Source organism: Canis lupus, chromosome 17 (assembly GCF_048164855.1).
Source record: "Canis lupus baileyi chromosome 17, mCanLup2.hap1, whole genome shotgun sequence".
NCBI classification, from domain to species: domain Eukaryota; kingdom Metazoa; phylum Chordata; class Mammalia; order Carnivora; family Canidae; genus Canis; species Canis lupus.
In genome coordinates this window covers 16,273,002-16,288,446 of record NC_132854.1, presented here as the reverse complement: position 1 = coordinate 16,288,446, position 15,445 = coordinate 16,273,002, and the positions used below count along the sequence as shown (strand labels likewise).

Sequence of the window (15,445 nt, the reverse complement as noted above, 5' to 3'; positions counted from 1 at the left end):
ATTGAAAATGTCTCTGATGTGTAAATCCTAAAGAGTGTTGATTGGCTCTATGGTTTTGCTTCATCCATGATGGTCTTCCAGCTTATCTTCAGCATCTCAGATCAGAGGAGCAGTTGTGCAATACACACACCTGCACTTAACGGCACTTGTGCTTGGTGTTATTTTCAATGGCGGTGAATCATCCTGAAGGGAACACATATTTCCACCTGGCCTGGGACGTGGCATGGCATGGCACTAAAGAAATGGCTAATGAACAAAGCCTTCAAAAGGAAGGAGGCTGGAGGGATCAGTGGCATTGGATAAAGGCTGTCAGCAACTTATCCACCTGGTGGTGGCACCAGTGCCAGCACAGCAAAAGGTTTTAAAGGAATGTCAGGGGCCTCTGCCCAATCTCACATTATTCTCACGTTAAGGGAATAATTGGCCTGCTGCAATGACAAGTGGTTCTGTTCCTTCTCCCTGATTTCTGAGAAAAAAAAAAAAAGCAAATGGCCGTACTATTTATAAAGTTCTATTTCTATTTCTCCTTTAATTTTGTTTTTAAAAGAAAAGAGCAAATTCTCAATGATGCTTTGATTCAGAATTCTCAGAATAGTTTCTCTGGTTATTCAAATTTCAAAGTTTCTATTCTGCCCGTCAGCTCTTACTTATAATATTTCACTAAGCAACAGTGACCTCCTTGAAACATCTTTTATTCTTTGATTTCTCCATTTCTATACAGAAAACCAGAATCTGGTCTATTCCTGCTTGTGACATCACTGCATAACAGAGCCAGATTTTTTAGATGCTAGGTACAAAGAAAAGAAAGAAAAAAAAAGACACCTTTTTCTTATAAAGCAAAATGAAGGTTTGAGGAAAGTGCCTACGATGCATTTATAGGAAATGCATTTAAAGCAAACTAGTTTTAACTTTCCACCCATGTAAAAGAGATTTTTAAAAAATGTTTCCCCTTCCTTTTGATGATAAAGGGAAACTCCTGATTATCTCTAACCTTTGGAGATTTATCTTAAGATTTTCCTTCACTTTAACTTCAGGGCAAAAGATGAGAAGATTACCCTTAATGAAGCCTACTCAAGAATAGGTGATTGGAAGCCAATTCCATTTTTAACATTTAGTGTGTTCTTAGAAACAGAGGAAGATACCTTCTCACTCACCTGAAAGCCTTCTTCCAACATCCTCCTGCCTTAAGGAGGACTCCGTCAGAACCATGCTTCCCAGGGGCAGCGGAGGGTCGGGCTGCAGGAATTCAGTAGCCTGGCCTTCCCCACACACGGGTGTCCCCAGCTCTGAGCGCCTCCTTCTGCCCGGGGGTGCCATCCTGCTGGCTTTGGACAGGCATCGCCCTGGCCAGCCTATGTTTAAACTCATGGAGGAGCTACCTTTGTGTGTTTATGGCCGCTTGTTCTGCCAGAAAGTTTTTTTTTTTTTTAAGATTTTATCCATTTATTCATGAGAGACACAGAGAGAGAGAGGCAGAGACATATCTGCCAGAAATTTTTGAATTATATGGCACTCTGTCAGTCTTTTTCTTCTAAACACGTTTTGCATATCTTTTCTTTCGCTTTGTTATCCCAGAATATACCTCAAAACACCAGCCGCGTAACTTAGACGCCTTATAAAGTGAAAATCGATCATTTTTTTAATTTTATTTTTAATGCACATAACCTGTTAGCTGGACAAAATATCTTTAAAATATGGGACTTGGGGGGAAATGGGTAACAAAAAGAGCTTTTGTGCAGAGAGTGGGACCTCCTGGGACACAGCATTCTGACTTCACTACAGCAACAGGAGTAGCTTTCATCCCAAATCTCTCCTAGCCCAGTCTACTCTCCTGATCACACCTGTTTATCTGACGGTCTGCCACACACCTCCACCTGCCACCTCCAATAGTTCTGTCCAAAATTGCACTCGTTTCCTCCCTACAAATCCTCCTTCCCCAGGACTCTCTGGTCCAAACAGAGCCTCTCTGCCACACCTCATCCTATCCAGAAGCCCAGCTGACTCCTCAACTTCCCCTTCTCCTTTGCCCTCATGGTTGGTCCATGACAGACCCCACTGTCATGGGGTCCTTCTCAATCTCTTTTGAATCCATCCATAGCAGCCGCACCCCCGATTTTACCATCTCCCTCAGGGATTACACCCTCCTAATTAATTCCTTGCCCTTGGTTTTGCCCCTCTCCTATCTATCCCTTATACTGTAACCAGAAGGATTGCTAAAAATGCAAATATGTTCACATTATTCCCCTGCTTACCAGCTTTCCATGGTTCCCTGTTGCCATTAGAGTGAAGCTGAGATGTAGCCCTGCATGATACTCTCCTTAGCCTGCCACCCCTCTCCAGGCCACTCTCACCACTCTCGCTGCCTGAAATTATCAAAGCAAATATTTATTGAGCATTGATTATCTGCCAAGCACCATACTAGATGCTGTGGAGGAAGTAGTGAATTAGACTAAGAGGCTGGGTCCTCCTAGATGTTTTAACATAGGAGATAAGAGAACCTCTGTATGTGCCAGATATACAAGATAGCCTTGGCTCAGAAGAACTCAGAAGAACCATCCTCTGTCACCTCCATGCTTTTGCCCATGATGTTTCTTCATCTTGCAACATCCTATCCTCTCCATTCCAAAACCAAATATACACCATTTGTCAGGCATTATTTATTATTTCTTCACTTCACTTCACTTCACTCCAAGATTCAGTGGTGTCCTGCTTGCACAACCAGTTCTCAATCCAGTAAACATGATAGGTGGTAGTGTTTGCCAATTTCTGTTGTGTAAATATTCCCACCATGATGATTTTAAGCTACAATGTGATGTCACTGAACAGAGTAGCACACTACAATATGACTTTTCCCCCTTACTGATATAATTGACATAAATAACTTCAAGAGCATAGATAAGAGTAAATAATTAGGAAGTAATGAGTTTTGAGTATATATCACCTTGGTTTTCAGTATAATGTATATAATTTTAAGTATATACAATTTAACTTTTAGTGATCACTGTTTAATGACTGGCTCGCAGATTTCCTGACAATTTAACCAGTGGTCTCGCAAGCCCATAAGAGCTAGTTCCAGCACACCATTGCTCTTCTAGGAAGCCTTCTCTCACCCTCCAAGTCTGGTTAGTTGCCCCTCATGGATGTCCTCATTGCATTTATCAGGATGTTATTACCTAGTTTCTTGTCAGAACTTTCATGAAGGCAGGGACATGTCGGTTGGAATATTCCCAGCACCTGCACCTGCCTATGGTGACACTCAATGAGTACTGGTTGAATGAATGATACAGAGCCAGGCTGTTTAAATTCACACATTCATGTAAATTCAGCAAAATGGGGACCCCTGGGTAGCTCAGTGTTTGAGCATCTACCTTAGGCTCAGGTCGTGATCCCTGGGTCCTGGGATCAAGTCTGGCATCAGGCTACCCGCTGGGAGCCTGCTTCTCCCTCTGCCTGTGTCTCTGCTTCTCTCAGTGTCTCTCATGAGTAAATAAATAAAATCTTTTTTTAAAAACTTCAGCAAATGATTTTAAAGAATTGCTTTAAAACTCATTTAAAAAAAGAGCATATGAAATAATCATTTAGCCAGGCCAAGAATTTAAGATTTCTCTTTCACCACATTCAAAATATGCTTTGTTCAATTCCTTGTAATTCCTCCGTACTCACCACTGGGGAGAAAATATCAAGGTATTCTGCTATTTAAGGAAAGCAAACCCTTCAAGGAAAAAAAAAATCATCTTCTCAAGCAAATGGAAAGAACTTCTTTTATTGAAGAAACAATTTTAAGATGTATGCAAAACATTTGAAAGATATGCTGGAACCAGGCTGCGTAAGCATCAGGAGTAAATTTTTAAAACCTTAAAACTGACATGGTAGCTGGCTTCTGAAAATTGAAGCCAGTGAAAAGCAGCCAAAGCTGAAACTGATGACTTGACTTAATTCAGTGTAACCCAGAATTCTCTTCACGGAGCCCTGAGCCCATCCAGGGACCCACATGGAATTTGCCAGAGGACTTGGCCAAGGGACCATTGTAATCAGTCTTTAAGGAAAGAAAAGCATGAGTCAGGGAGCAAAGAAAAAGAGAGGAAGAGAGAGAGGAGGATGGGAGGAGGAAAGAACACAGGAGAAGAGCAGATTTTTCTGAGACATTAGGATGAAAACCTGTTTTCTTAAAAAAAAAAATCCATAAAAAAATTGGCAAACTAATAAAACAAAATAAAAACAAAAAAACTCAATCTTTAAAATGTCAGCATCACGACTATCATAATGTATATCTAAAGAAAGAAGTTGTTATTAAAATTATCTAAGTTTATATTCGGGAAAATTCTTCATGGGTGGGATATTAGCAGAATGCTGTTAGGAACCAGAAAAAAAAAGTGTGAAATGAGGCTCTAGGGTGCCAGTTTAATCTTATATCATGGTGATGATGTAGCTTTACTTGCTATTTTAATGAAATGGAGTTTAAAAAACATTTTAACTTATTCACATCTATTTACTAGTAATGTGTGGACATCTCGTGCACACCCATTTCAGTCCATGTGTTTCACTTCCTCCCTGAGAAAGGGTCCCCAGCTCTGTGCTCAACCTAGACATTCGAGGACAGGGATACAAACAGTATGACCACAGCAATGGGTAGATGGTGCTGCTCACCATTTTCACAGGGTGGAGAAATCAGAAAGAGAGGCTTTGCAAACAGCCCAAGCTGTCTTCTACTTTGCTACAAGCAACAGCCATTGCTTGAGATGTGAGTCCAGTTATCTCCATTACTCATGGCTCTTAGCTCACCTGTCAGCCATCAGAGAGCCAAGCCTGACTATTTTATGCACAGGGTCCTCAGCTCTCTAATTGGCTTTTCAAGCACAGTGGGTAGCTATTATCAAATGATCAAGAAACAGGATTTTTTGGGTTCTATTTATCAGTTTAAACAAGGTTGTTGATTTGGTTTTGCTTTGAATTGGCACAGGAAGCGGAGTAAGGGAAATAGCAAATGAGTTCTTTACACAGATGCATGATTCATTGCTTTTTCTGAAGCATAAGGAAGAAATGTTAAATTGATTTTGAAGAGGTAACTGATTCTTTGCAATAAAATATATAAAACACATAGTACAGTGTCTGGCCCATTGTGGACATTAAGCAAGTGTTAATTCTCTTTTCTTTCTCATCTTGCCTTACACAAATCTATCTGCTAACTGCCTTCCATAAATGTTTGCAAAAGGAAGAAATTATAACTAAAAATTTCACTTATCTGTAGTCTTTCACTTTCAATTTTTTTTTTTTTACAAAAAAGCACATACTATGCGCTAGGAACTCTTATAGACTCTGAATTTAGCAATAGCAATAAAAAAATGGAGAAATCCAATTCTTCATGAAAAATTATTCATGCATCACCCTGCATAATCCATAGATTTGATTTTTTATTCATTATTGGGCTATCTAATTACAGATGACTTCGGTTGAAATAATACATCTCTATACCTCATAGTTCAATGTCTTTGCAAAGCATCATATCATTTTATCTTCTCAGCCGCCATGAGGACTGGGGAAAACATGTTATCCCAAGGTCACACAGGCTTAAGGAGAAAGTCTAAAGGTAGTACTACAGGCTTTTATTTTTTTTATTTTTTAAAGATTTTATTTATTTATTCATGAGAGACACAGAGAGAGGCAGAGACACAGGCAGAGGGAGAAGCAGGCTCCATGCAGGGAGCCCAAGATGGGACTCGATCCTGGGTCTCTAGGATCACACCCCGGGCCAAAGGCAGCGCTAAATCACTAAGCCACCAGGGCTGCCCGTATTCCAGGCTTTTAGACACTTGTTCGTGACCTTTCTCTTATGCCACAGCTGTCTTTCATGAAAACAATGGCCAAAATACATAGGGAGCTGATGCAGATATGATAGCTTCTGTTTCCTTGGGAACGAACAAAATAGATTGGAATTCCCCAAGTGGTCATCTGACAAATAGTTCATTCATTAACACTGTAATATAAATTAGAATCTAATAAGTAAATAAAACATTACTTACTCTCAAAATATCAAGTCCAGTTAAATCTAGGTAGCATTAACTGCCACCCAAGTTAATATAAAAGATTAGAGTTCTATTTGCAAATTTCAAAACGATATATGGGAATAGCAACATCCCGCCACAATAAGAACCCACTGAGTAGAAAGTGAAAATATAGAATTTTTTTTAAAACACAGGAGCCGAGACAGGACTGATCTGCAGCCACTGCTTATCAAGTCACCAGTAATGACTTTTGTGAATGTGTAATCAACCTGTGGAAGACAAAGAGATATAGGTGTAAAGCTACATGTGCTCCTGAAAAAGTGCACACCAGATTGTTTTATTTGAAGGGAACTATGTTAAGATGCTGAGATATTCTTAAAAGAAAATGTCTTATATTTAAAAACCTAAGACACAGTATCTGTTATCACCACACCTTCCTCTCTTTCTTGCCTCTCCGAAACAATAAAATGTCTCTCCTTTCAGAACTTTGTATCTTTCATGGCAGCTTCTTTAATCTCAGAATGCCAGCAAACTTCTGAGACATCATTTTAGTAATCCTCTTACGAGAGAGAATTCACGAGCCAGATATCTTCCCCAAATCCACAGGTTTTGCAAGCCCACTAAGCGGGAAAGATAACTTCATTGTGTATTTGCAGCATCTGTCTGCATTGGGACTGCTAAATACTTTGCCAAATTACAGTGAGTGGTCCCCCCTTACCCATGGTTTCAGTACCTGTGGTCAAACGTGATCTGAGAGCAGATGATCTTCCTTCTGATGTACCTTCCTCATCAGAAGGTCACCAGTAGTCTAACGCCATGTCATAATGCCTATGTCACTCACCTCCCTTCATCTCTTGTAGGCATTTATCATCTCACCTCATCACAAGAAAAAGAGTGAGCACAGTAACAATAAGATATTTAGAGAGAGAGAGAGACCACATTCACATAACTTTTATTATGGTATTTTGCTATAATTGTTCAATTTTATTGTCTTCTATTGTTTCTCTCTTTATGTGCCTAATTTATAAATTAAACTTTATCGTAAGTATGTATGTATAGGGAAAAAACATAGTATGCATAGGATTTGGTATTATTTATGGTTTCAGGCATCCACTAGGGGTCTTGAAACATATCCCCCATGGATAAGGGAGGGACCACTGTATCTAATTATTTCTTACAACATCCCTTGGAGAAAGATAGGCAGAGGATAATACTCATTCTATTTCTCCAAGGAATAAAAGCTAATGATTTGTTCCTACAATGAGATGGCTTGCCTACAACCGTGTTCTTTCGAAACTTCTGTTCTATTGTAAAGAACAGAACTTTAGTGTCTTAAAAATAGTATTTCTTCTCTTGATTTAAAGGTAGTGGAGGGTACATGCACTGTTGGCCAGAATAGAAGTTGGTGCAGCCACTACAGACAGTACAGGGGTTTCTTAAAAAATTAAAAATAGAATGACCGTGCAATCTAGGAATTTCACTTCCAGGTATTTATGCAAAGAAAACAAAAATACTAATTTGAAAATATATATGTACCTCTACGTTCATTGCAGCACAAGGGCTAAGATATGAAAGTAACCTAAGTGTTCATCAATAGATTAATAGATACAAAAAATGTGAGATATATATATATATCATGAAATATTGCTCAGCCATTGGAAAGAATGAGATCTTGCATTTACTGCAGCATGGATGAATCTAGAGGGATTATGCTAAGTGACAGGGAAAGACAAATCATATGATTTCACTTATATGTGTGATCTAGAAAACAACAGGAACAGACCGATACAGAGAACAAATATAGTTGCCAAAAGGAAGGTGGGTGTAACAGGTGAAAGGGATTACGATGGACAGATGCCCAGATATAAAATGAGTAAGTCCCAGGGATGTAAAGTACTGCACAGGGAATAGAGTCAATAATATTGTAATAACTTCCTATAGTGACAGATGGTGACTAGACGACATCTTGAGGTGATCATTTTGTAATGTATAAGAATATCGAATCACTATGTTGTACACCTGAACCTAATATAATGATGTATGTCAAATATAATTCAATTTTAAAACATTGTTTTATCAAAAAAAAAAAAAGGTAGCGGAGGTTAGAATGGATTCACAAACACCTCTAAGTCAATGCATCTGAAAGCATTACATCTGAATCACTTCTCTTATTCAGCTAGAGCAGACTTCACAGGTTATGTTCCCTGCAACACCCATCCGGTGAAAACCTCCTACACCCTCTGAGGAGCCTGTGGCCCAATTGGGAAATCCTGCAGATGACCTCCTCCCTTTTGATGAGTCAGAACACACATTCACATGACAAAGTCTTGCCAAGATCCCTAATTTCACTTTGACAGCATGGAATTTATTGCATATATAGCAACTGTTAACAACCCTTGGAAACTGGAAACATTGAAGCAACAGCAGCCCAGACATTTTTTCCCCCACAAATCTCCTTACTCAGAAAATAAAACTTCTAGAAAGAAAACAATTGTAGAATCATGTAAGTGACTGATTATTGTCAAGCACTTATTTTTTCCAGGCACTGGCTTCTGTTTTCCTGCCTTATATACTGCATTTTATCATCACAGCCTATCTGGATGGTGAATAATGTTATTATTCTCATCTGACATAGGAGGAGACTAAAGTTCAGGGAGCACCCTGAGTGTTGGCAAGGCACAGGAATGATCTCAGCCCCATCTGCCCCCATCTACATACTTCCCTTGGTTAAGGGGAACAAGGCTTTAAAACCACCTTAGGCTAGTGACCCAGATCTACATCTCCAGCCTTGACCGCTTCTCAGGATAGAATCTTGATCTGCTGGTTCTCATGTAAGCTAACCTCATTTTACCTCTCACTTAACTGGCCCACATTATCCTCATCTGTTTCTTTCCTATTCAAAATCTAATATATCGGGGTGCTCCGACCACCAAGAAAAAGGCTTATTGGACATTATAGTAACATGGCCCTAGGCCTCCTGAGCCAAAGAACTTTGTCTTAACTGCTGCTATAGCAGGACACCTGGGTGGCTCAGTGGTTGAACGTCTGCCTTTGGTTCAGGTAATGATCCTGGGGTCCTGGGATCGAGTCCCACATTGGACTCCCAGTAAAGCTGACTTCTGTCTCTGCCTCTCTCTGTGTGTCTCTCATGAATAAATAAATAAAATCTTTTTTTAAAAAAAAAAAAAAAAGAAACTGCTGCTATAGTAAGTTCAGAAAATGGTCTCAGATGGTCAAAGTGTCCTGTACAAGAATTCCTTTTGTCAACCACCCCATGAACCCCATGTTTTAAAAACATGTTGTCTAACTAACAGATTGCATGTATTAAAAATGAAATCAGGGGCACCTAGGTGGCTTAGCTGCTTAAGCGTCTGCCTTTGGCTCAGATCATGACCTCAGGGTCCTGGGATTGAGCCCTGGGTCAGGCTCCCTGCTGGGGAGGGGGGGATATCTGCCTCTTCTTCACCCTTTGCCCTCCCCCACCACAATTCATCTGTGTTTTCTCTCTCTGTCTCATATAAATAAATAAAATCGTCTTAAAAAATGAAATCATTGATTTTCCCTTTGTAACTCATCTAAATAATATGATGGATATATGTCAATGAGAATCAGACAAGGGTTTCCCATCATTCCTGACAGGGTGCGTGGGTGCTTCAGTCTCCTTTGCAACTATTCCCTACAGGTTTTGTGAAGTTCCGAAAAACAACTCTTGATCCCTAGGCATGGCATTTCCACACGGAAGGACTTCTTTATGACCATTCCTTTTTTTCTAAGGGTAAAATAGAATCTGTTGAAGGACTTCAAGATTCATATCCTGACCTATTATGACAGATTTTTCTGTATGTCTCCAGCTGATTATGGGGTGACATGTTTCCATAATAATTATAAGTCAGAGCTCTCTTCCGTTTGGATCATACTCTCAGCAGTTTCTGCGCTGAAGCCACCTTAAATCCAAACCTGATACAAATAACAGAAAGCGAGGAGGCTATGTGGACTTACTCATGTTCTATTATTATAATTAACACTCTTAAAAGACAAAAAAAAATCAAACAAGTGGTAAGGTTTTCTCTTATGATGAGGTATCTCCCCCTAGGGCCCTTATATTCTTTCAGGGCATTTCTTGTTCCTTTGATTTAATTTAAACCAGTGAGCCAGATTTTTCCCAAAGGGCAAATTAAGAAGATCTGTTAACCCTTTCAGTGCTGGGCCTCAAGAAATCCCAGCAAGGCGATTAGCATTGTTTTGCCTTAGGCCTTACACTTTCTAAAAGTCAGCTGTCATATTCGGAGCAATCCAAAATAGCACACTCAACAAAACCCGCCAGCTTTGGAAATGTTAATACCCTCCATCAGCAATGACCTTGCCACTGGGAGGTGATTTAGGCACGAGGGAGGAGAGGGCCCACTATCTTTATCACACTGGTTTACACCATCAACTTCAGAAATTGTGCGAAAGAAGAATCAATAGTGTGTTAAGACCAATCTCAAAGAATGCCAAGACAAAGTGCTCCTGCTCTGCAAAATGCTGAGTTGAAGGAGAACTTTTGAATACGACAAAAGAGAAATTAACTGTAGTGGTAAAACTGAATAAATTGTGTCTCGAGATGGAATTTGTCATTGGGAATGGCATTCGAGGGCTCTCTGTGTACCTCAGTGGAATCCCATAATATGCCTGATGAAAAATGCTTATTTTAGAGTAAAGCAGACTCACAGAACAAAACTGATAGGCATGCATGCTAAACATACACATGCAGGTTAAAAATTAGCTGAAGTAAATAATCCCAGAAAGTTTACAAAAATAAGTATCTAGGAGTGCAATCACCTCCTGTGCAAAAATTGAAGAAACATCAAATTCAACTTATCAAAACTTTCTGAAAATATGACTATAGTTTTTGTAATTCTAGTAAATGTATTAGCTCTTGATAACTAGCAGAGTAGGAAGCTTCTAAATACAGCCAAGGAAGCATCCCCAGCCGACCCTGAGTGAAGTCACCATGGTGGGAAAGAGCTGCCTGCTCCAACCCTAAGGTCATTACAATGAAATGTTTGATTTCCCGCAGCAAACCTAACTGGGACACGAACAGCTGTCAACAACAAAATTAGAGGGAACTGTCATTATAAGGATTTTACCACATTGGCTTGTCCTATTTCCACACCTTTGCTCCTGAGAGTGTTTTCAAAGAACTCTTCCAGTACAGGTTTTCCTTATTCAAAGAGGGGGGCACTCAGGTTTCTTGGCCTTATATGCTCTGCACAAAATACATTTGTCACCCTAACAGGAATCCCACCACGGATATTTACTCAATGCCAAATTCAAATACATGAAAATGTCTTGGTCACAATTCACTTACTGCTAAAATCATCCTGTGATGTAACTATTACAACTCCTATTTTTAGTGCAGTTGGGGTTCATTATTTATGGTAATTATGTTTCATAAAGTAGCTGCAAATACTGAATTTGCAAATACCGAACTGCTGGAAACACAGGGCTAGCTCCTGCAAGAGCTTTTAGTCACCTTTTTGTCAACCAACCAAGACTCAGGCTACATGTATTTCTCCTTAAAGACACCTTACTTAATATCTACTGTTGATTCATTCATATTGAGCTCAAGTACACTAGAACTTATGCCTGAACCAAGTGTACCTAATACATATATTTTCTCCATATGGCACATCACAGCCACTTGTGCTCAGGATTGCCAGCCAGCCCTTCGGCACTGAGCTTCGGGGCCTTTTTCCTTTTTTGTTTTGTTTTGTTTGTTTGTTTGTTTTAGATTTTTATTTACTTATTCATGAGAGACACAGAGAGAGAGGCGGAGGCATAGGCAGAAGGAGAAGCAGGCTCGCCTTAGGGAGGCCGATGTGGGACTCGATCCCAGAACCCCAGGATCACGATTTGAGCCAAAGACAGATGCTCAACCACTGAACCACTCAGGCATCCCCTTGCGGACCATTTTAAACAGGGAAATTGCCAAGTAAAAGCACAAGCATGTGAAAAACAGGGCACTAAATAGGCCATGGAAAGGACACTTGTTTTCAGCATGGGAGCTGAAACATGTCACTTTGTTTAGCTTCAGCTGGGAACACGAACGTACAGCCAGTCAAGTCCACATCTACAGAAGCGTGTGACTATTGATTTGGGGCTTGCAGAGTAATTTTAGCAAGTAGGCAAATTCACAAATACAGAATCTGGAAATAATTAAGACTGGCTATATATGTTGAAAAAAAGAGTCAAGGAATACAGTCAGATACCCCAACTAGTCCGTTCTTCCTGTTATATTAGCAATTGTTGTTTAAATTTAGAGATTTGAATTTTTTGGAGGTAGGAGTCCCATGAAAAATGGGAAAGCCATTGCATTGCCTGCTTCTGCACCATGATCTTAGGAAGCAACTCACTGTGTAACTTTCTTGACCTTTCAATGGTTCTTCTAGGTCTTTCAGGGGTGTGGCCAACCCAAACCTGCTCCAGCCCTCCGATCTGCTCGCTCAGCTCCTGAAAATTTTAATACGAGGTTCAGGCCTTACAATCCCGAGGAGAGACCCACGACTGCTGCAGGCACGAGCTTGGACCGGCTGGTGAGTTCTCTTGGATTGATGGCCATTGTGGGCACTTTCTGTTATCGAGGTTATTCTTCAGGAAATGTGATGGGACTCTGAAAAAGTTGGTTGTAAAAGTCATCTCATTCTTATATCTGCTCCTGGTCTTAATTAGAATATTGAAAAATAATGAGATCTTCCTTTTAGGCCATGAATTAGATTATTTAAGGCATCTTATCACTATTAATCCACTCATGCAGTGGCCAAATCTTCAACTTCATACTTCTTCGGAAATATTAATCTGAAGACTAAGTTACTATATCTTCCAGAGATATAATTACAATAGTACATTTCTTAGTCACCTGCTTCTGTTATTTATTCAGTTATGATACACTGTGATTTTATTGTGCCTTCTTGTGTGTAAAATTTTCTGTTTGAAAGACCTTAGCGAGAACCCCTAAGTCAATGTTACTACCATTTTTTTTCTTTTTTGTGTGTCTTTTAAAAGTCGGAAGCCTTAAGCATAGCCACTCTTTGATCCACTGAAATGTGTGTCAGGGGACCAGAATGATATCTAGCAGCAGAGCAATTTACTTGGAGAATACAACCATAAACATAGTAAACACAATTTTTTAATGTGTTTTAAAAATCAAATTTTGCTATAAAAAATTAAAAGCTCATAATTTCAAAGAAATACTGCCCGATTATTTTCAATGCGATTTATAGCACTATAAACAATTTATATACCTGCACTCTTAGTGCTGTTAATATTGCCTTGCCAATTATCTTGATGTAAAATTAACAGATAAAAACCTTAAGAACCTAAAATACTTGAACCACATCTGATTGTATCATATAAACTCAGATCTCAAGGGTTTCTGGTTATGAAAATACTTTTATTAGTCACTGTGATAAATTACTTTATCACTTTAGTTAATATCCTTCCACAATGCAGGACGCATAAGATTAAATTGGTTGAGTTTGGCCTCCATGTAAGTACATCTCAGCATCTCTGCCTATAAAAATCAAATGTACTTATGACATAAAGGCCTATCCACGAAAAGCCAAACTGAAGGGGTAAGTGGAGTCATTAGCCGCTAAATTATGTTATAAATTTATCACTGTTTATTAGCAAATAAAACCCCTCTTGGGTGTAGTTTCCAAAAAAGGAATCATGTGGGTATTGCTTCAACCTTCTATTTTACCTTGGTAATTTCTATTATGTATTCACAGTTTTGGGGAGAGTTTAAAAGTAATCACCTTATTTCTTTTAAACAACCAATTAGATTCCCCTGAACAACTAGCCAGTTGTTTTAAACAAATGATGGTTGTCATGAGATTACATTGTTTGAGGTTTTACTTTACAAACTCCTCTGTATATTAATATCCTTTTACCCAAAGCATAAATGGTGAGTATGGATTTGTGTTCTCTCCGTCTCTCTCTCCCTCTTTGTTGTTGTTGTTGTTTTTGGTTTTCTATTTTAGTTGGCTCTAACTTAGTTATTGGGATAATTCACGCTTTTCAGAATTTTCATAAATTCTAATTTAAGAGCTGGGGCACAGTGCAAGACGAGTAAGTCCTAGCTATCTGCTGTACAACATTGTGCCTCTAGATAACAATCCTGTTTTGTGCACTTAAAAATCTGTTAAGAGATAGCTCTCATATTAAGTGTTCCTACCACAGTAAAGTAAAATTTAAAAACAATTTAGATGCATTATGCACTTAGTTAAAATTGCATTGAATCAATATAATGATATCTATGACTACTAATTAATGTTTTTCCCTTTGAAACAGAAGCATAGTTTTCTCTCCTCTCCAGGAGAAATAAACACACACACACACACACACACACACACACACACTCAAATGGGAAGTAGAGCAGAAAAATATTTTTCTCAAGACAGCAGTATGTATGCAATTTAGCACAACCTAAATAAAGCATCAGTGCTTTGAGATTTTCACATGATGTATAATATCTGATAGATAAGGAAATTGGAATTTGAATCTTCTTTTATAAAGGAAATTTATTGCTGATCTTCAAAATGCCCCAAATATAAATGTCTTGAAGACTATTGGTGAATAGCCAACTGATTTAGGCTCTTCTATTTTTCTACACCCCCCAAAATATATTCAATCAATTTTCTCCCAAAAAAAGTAAGTAATGGTTAATCATATGATCATGGGTAAAAACCAAGGACCAGACTGAGTGCATAAGGGTCAGATTCAGTGCACAGGCATTTAAATGTAAGTCAGTTTTATTCTATAAAGTACCAACACATGGTACTTACTTCCTCATAAGTGTGACCTCAGGCTCTGTATGAGAGAACGGAAGATTTATTAATGTTTTATTGGATTAAATTCCCAAATTGTAGGAATTAGTGATTTGTAATTCACAGCCAGCCCTAAATCAACCTGGAGCCACTTCCCTAGTCCCAAAGGGCAAGGAGCTGTTTCCACATCAAAAGGAACTGCATACACCAGGTTATTCTTGAGAAACACAAACTAGGCCCAAAGCTAACTACCATTAGAATCTTCTTTTGCAGCCCCCCCCCTCCCCCCCCCCCCGCCAAGGCTTTCTTCCCTTTGAGGGCTCTGTGTATTTCTGAATAGTAGAAAAGTAAAGCAGTTACCTTAGACCAACTGTTTATTTGACACCTTATATGTCAAAAGTCAGACAAAATCATCTTCAAGATACTGGCATTGATGAACTCTCTTGATGGGTCTGCCATATATTACAGCCTATTTTGACTATTTATAAACAAGTCTCGTGTTACCTACTCCTGTTTTAATTTTCTCCTAAAGAGATGTTTCCTGAATATTTATAAGAAGCATGTGTCCAAAAAAAGAGGGATAATTGGAAAAGACTTCCCGTAACTTCTCCAAGTGTTTCAGCAGAGAAAACGCTT

At 39.0% G+C, this 15,445-nt stretch overlaps 1 protein-coding gene and 1 long non-coding RNA gene across 4 annotated transcripts in view; one reads left to right on the top strand and one right to left on the bottom strand.

The window, feature by feature from the left end:
• The window catches only part of LOC140607942 (uncharacterized), a 31,209-nt gene extending 24,411 nt beyond the window's left edge, over positions 1–6,798 (bottom strand). For both annotated transcript variants that reach the window (XR_012009860.1, XR_012009861.1), the window contains exons 1-2: positions 6,736–6,798; positions 2,253–2,363 (exon numbers count right to left, since the gene is read on the bottom strand). This is a non-coding gene — a long non-coding RNA (uncharacterized lncRNA). The remainder of the gene's footprint in view (positions 1–2,252; positions 2,364–6,735) is intronic.
• Positions 1–15,445, top strand: part of GPC6 (glypican 6) — a 1,088,426-nt gene that overhangs the window by 988,584 nt on the left and 84,397 nt on the right. For both annotated transcript variants that reach the window (XM_072782620.1, XM_072782621.1), the window contains exon 6: positions 12,434–12,577. In XM_072782620.1, the coding sequence (XP_072638721.1) occupies positions 12,434–12,577 (144 nt within the window). The remainder of the gene's footprint in view (positions 1–12,433; positions 12,578–15,445) is intronic.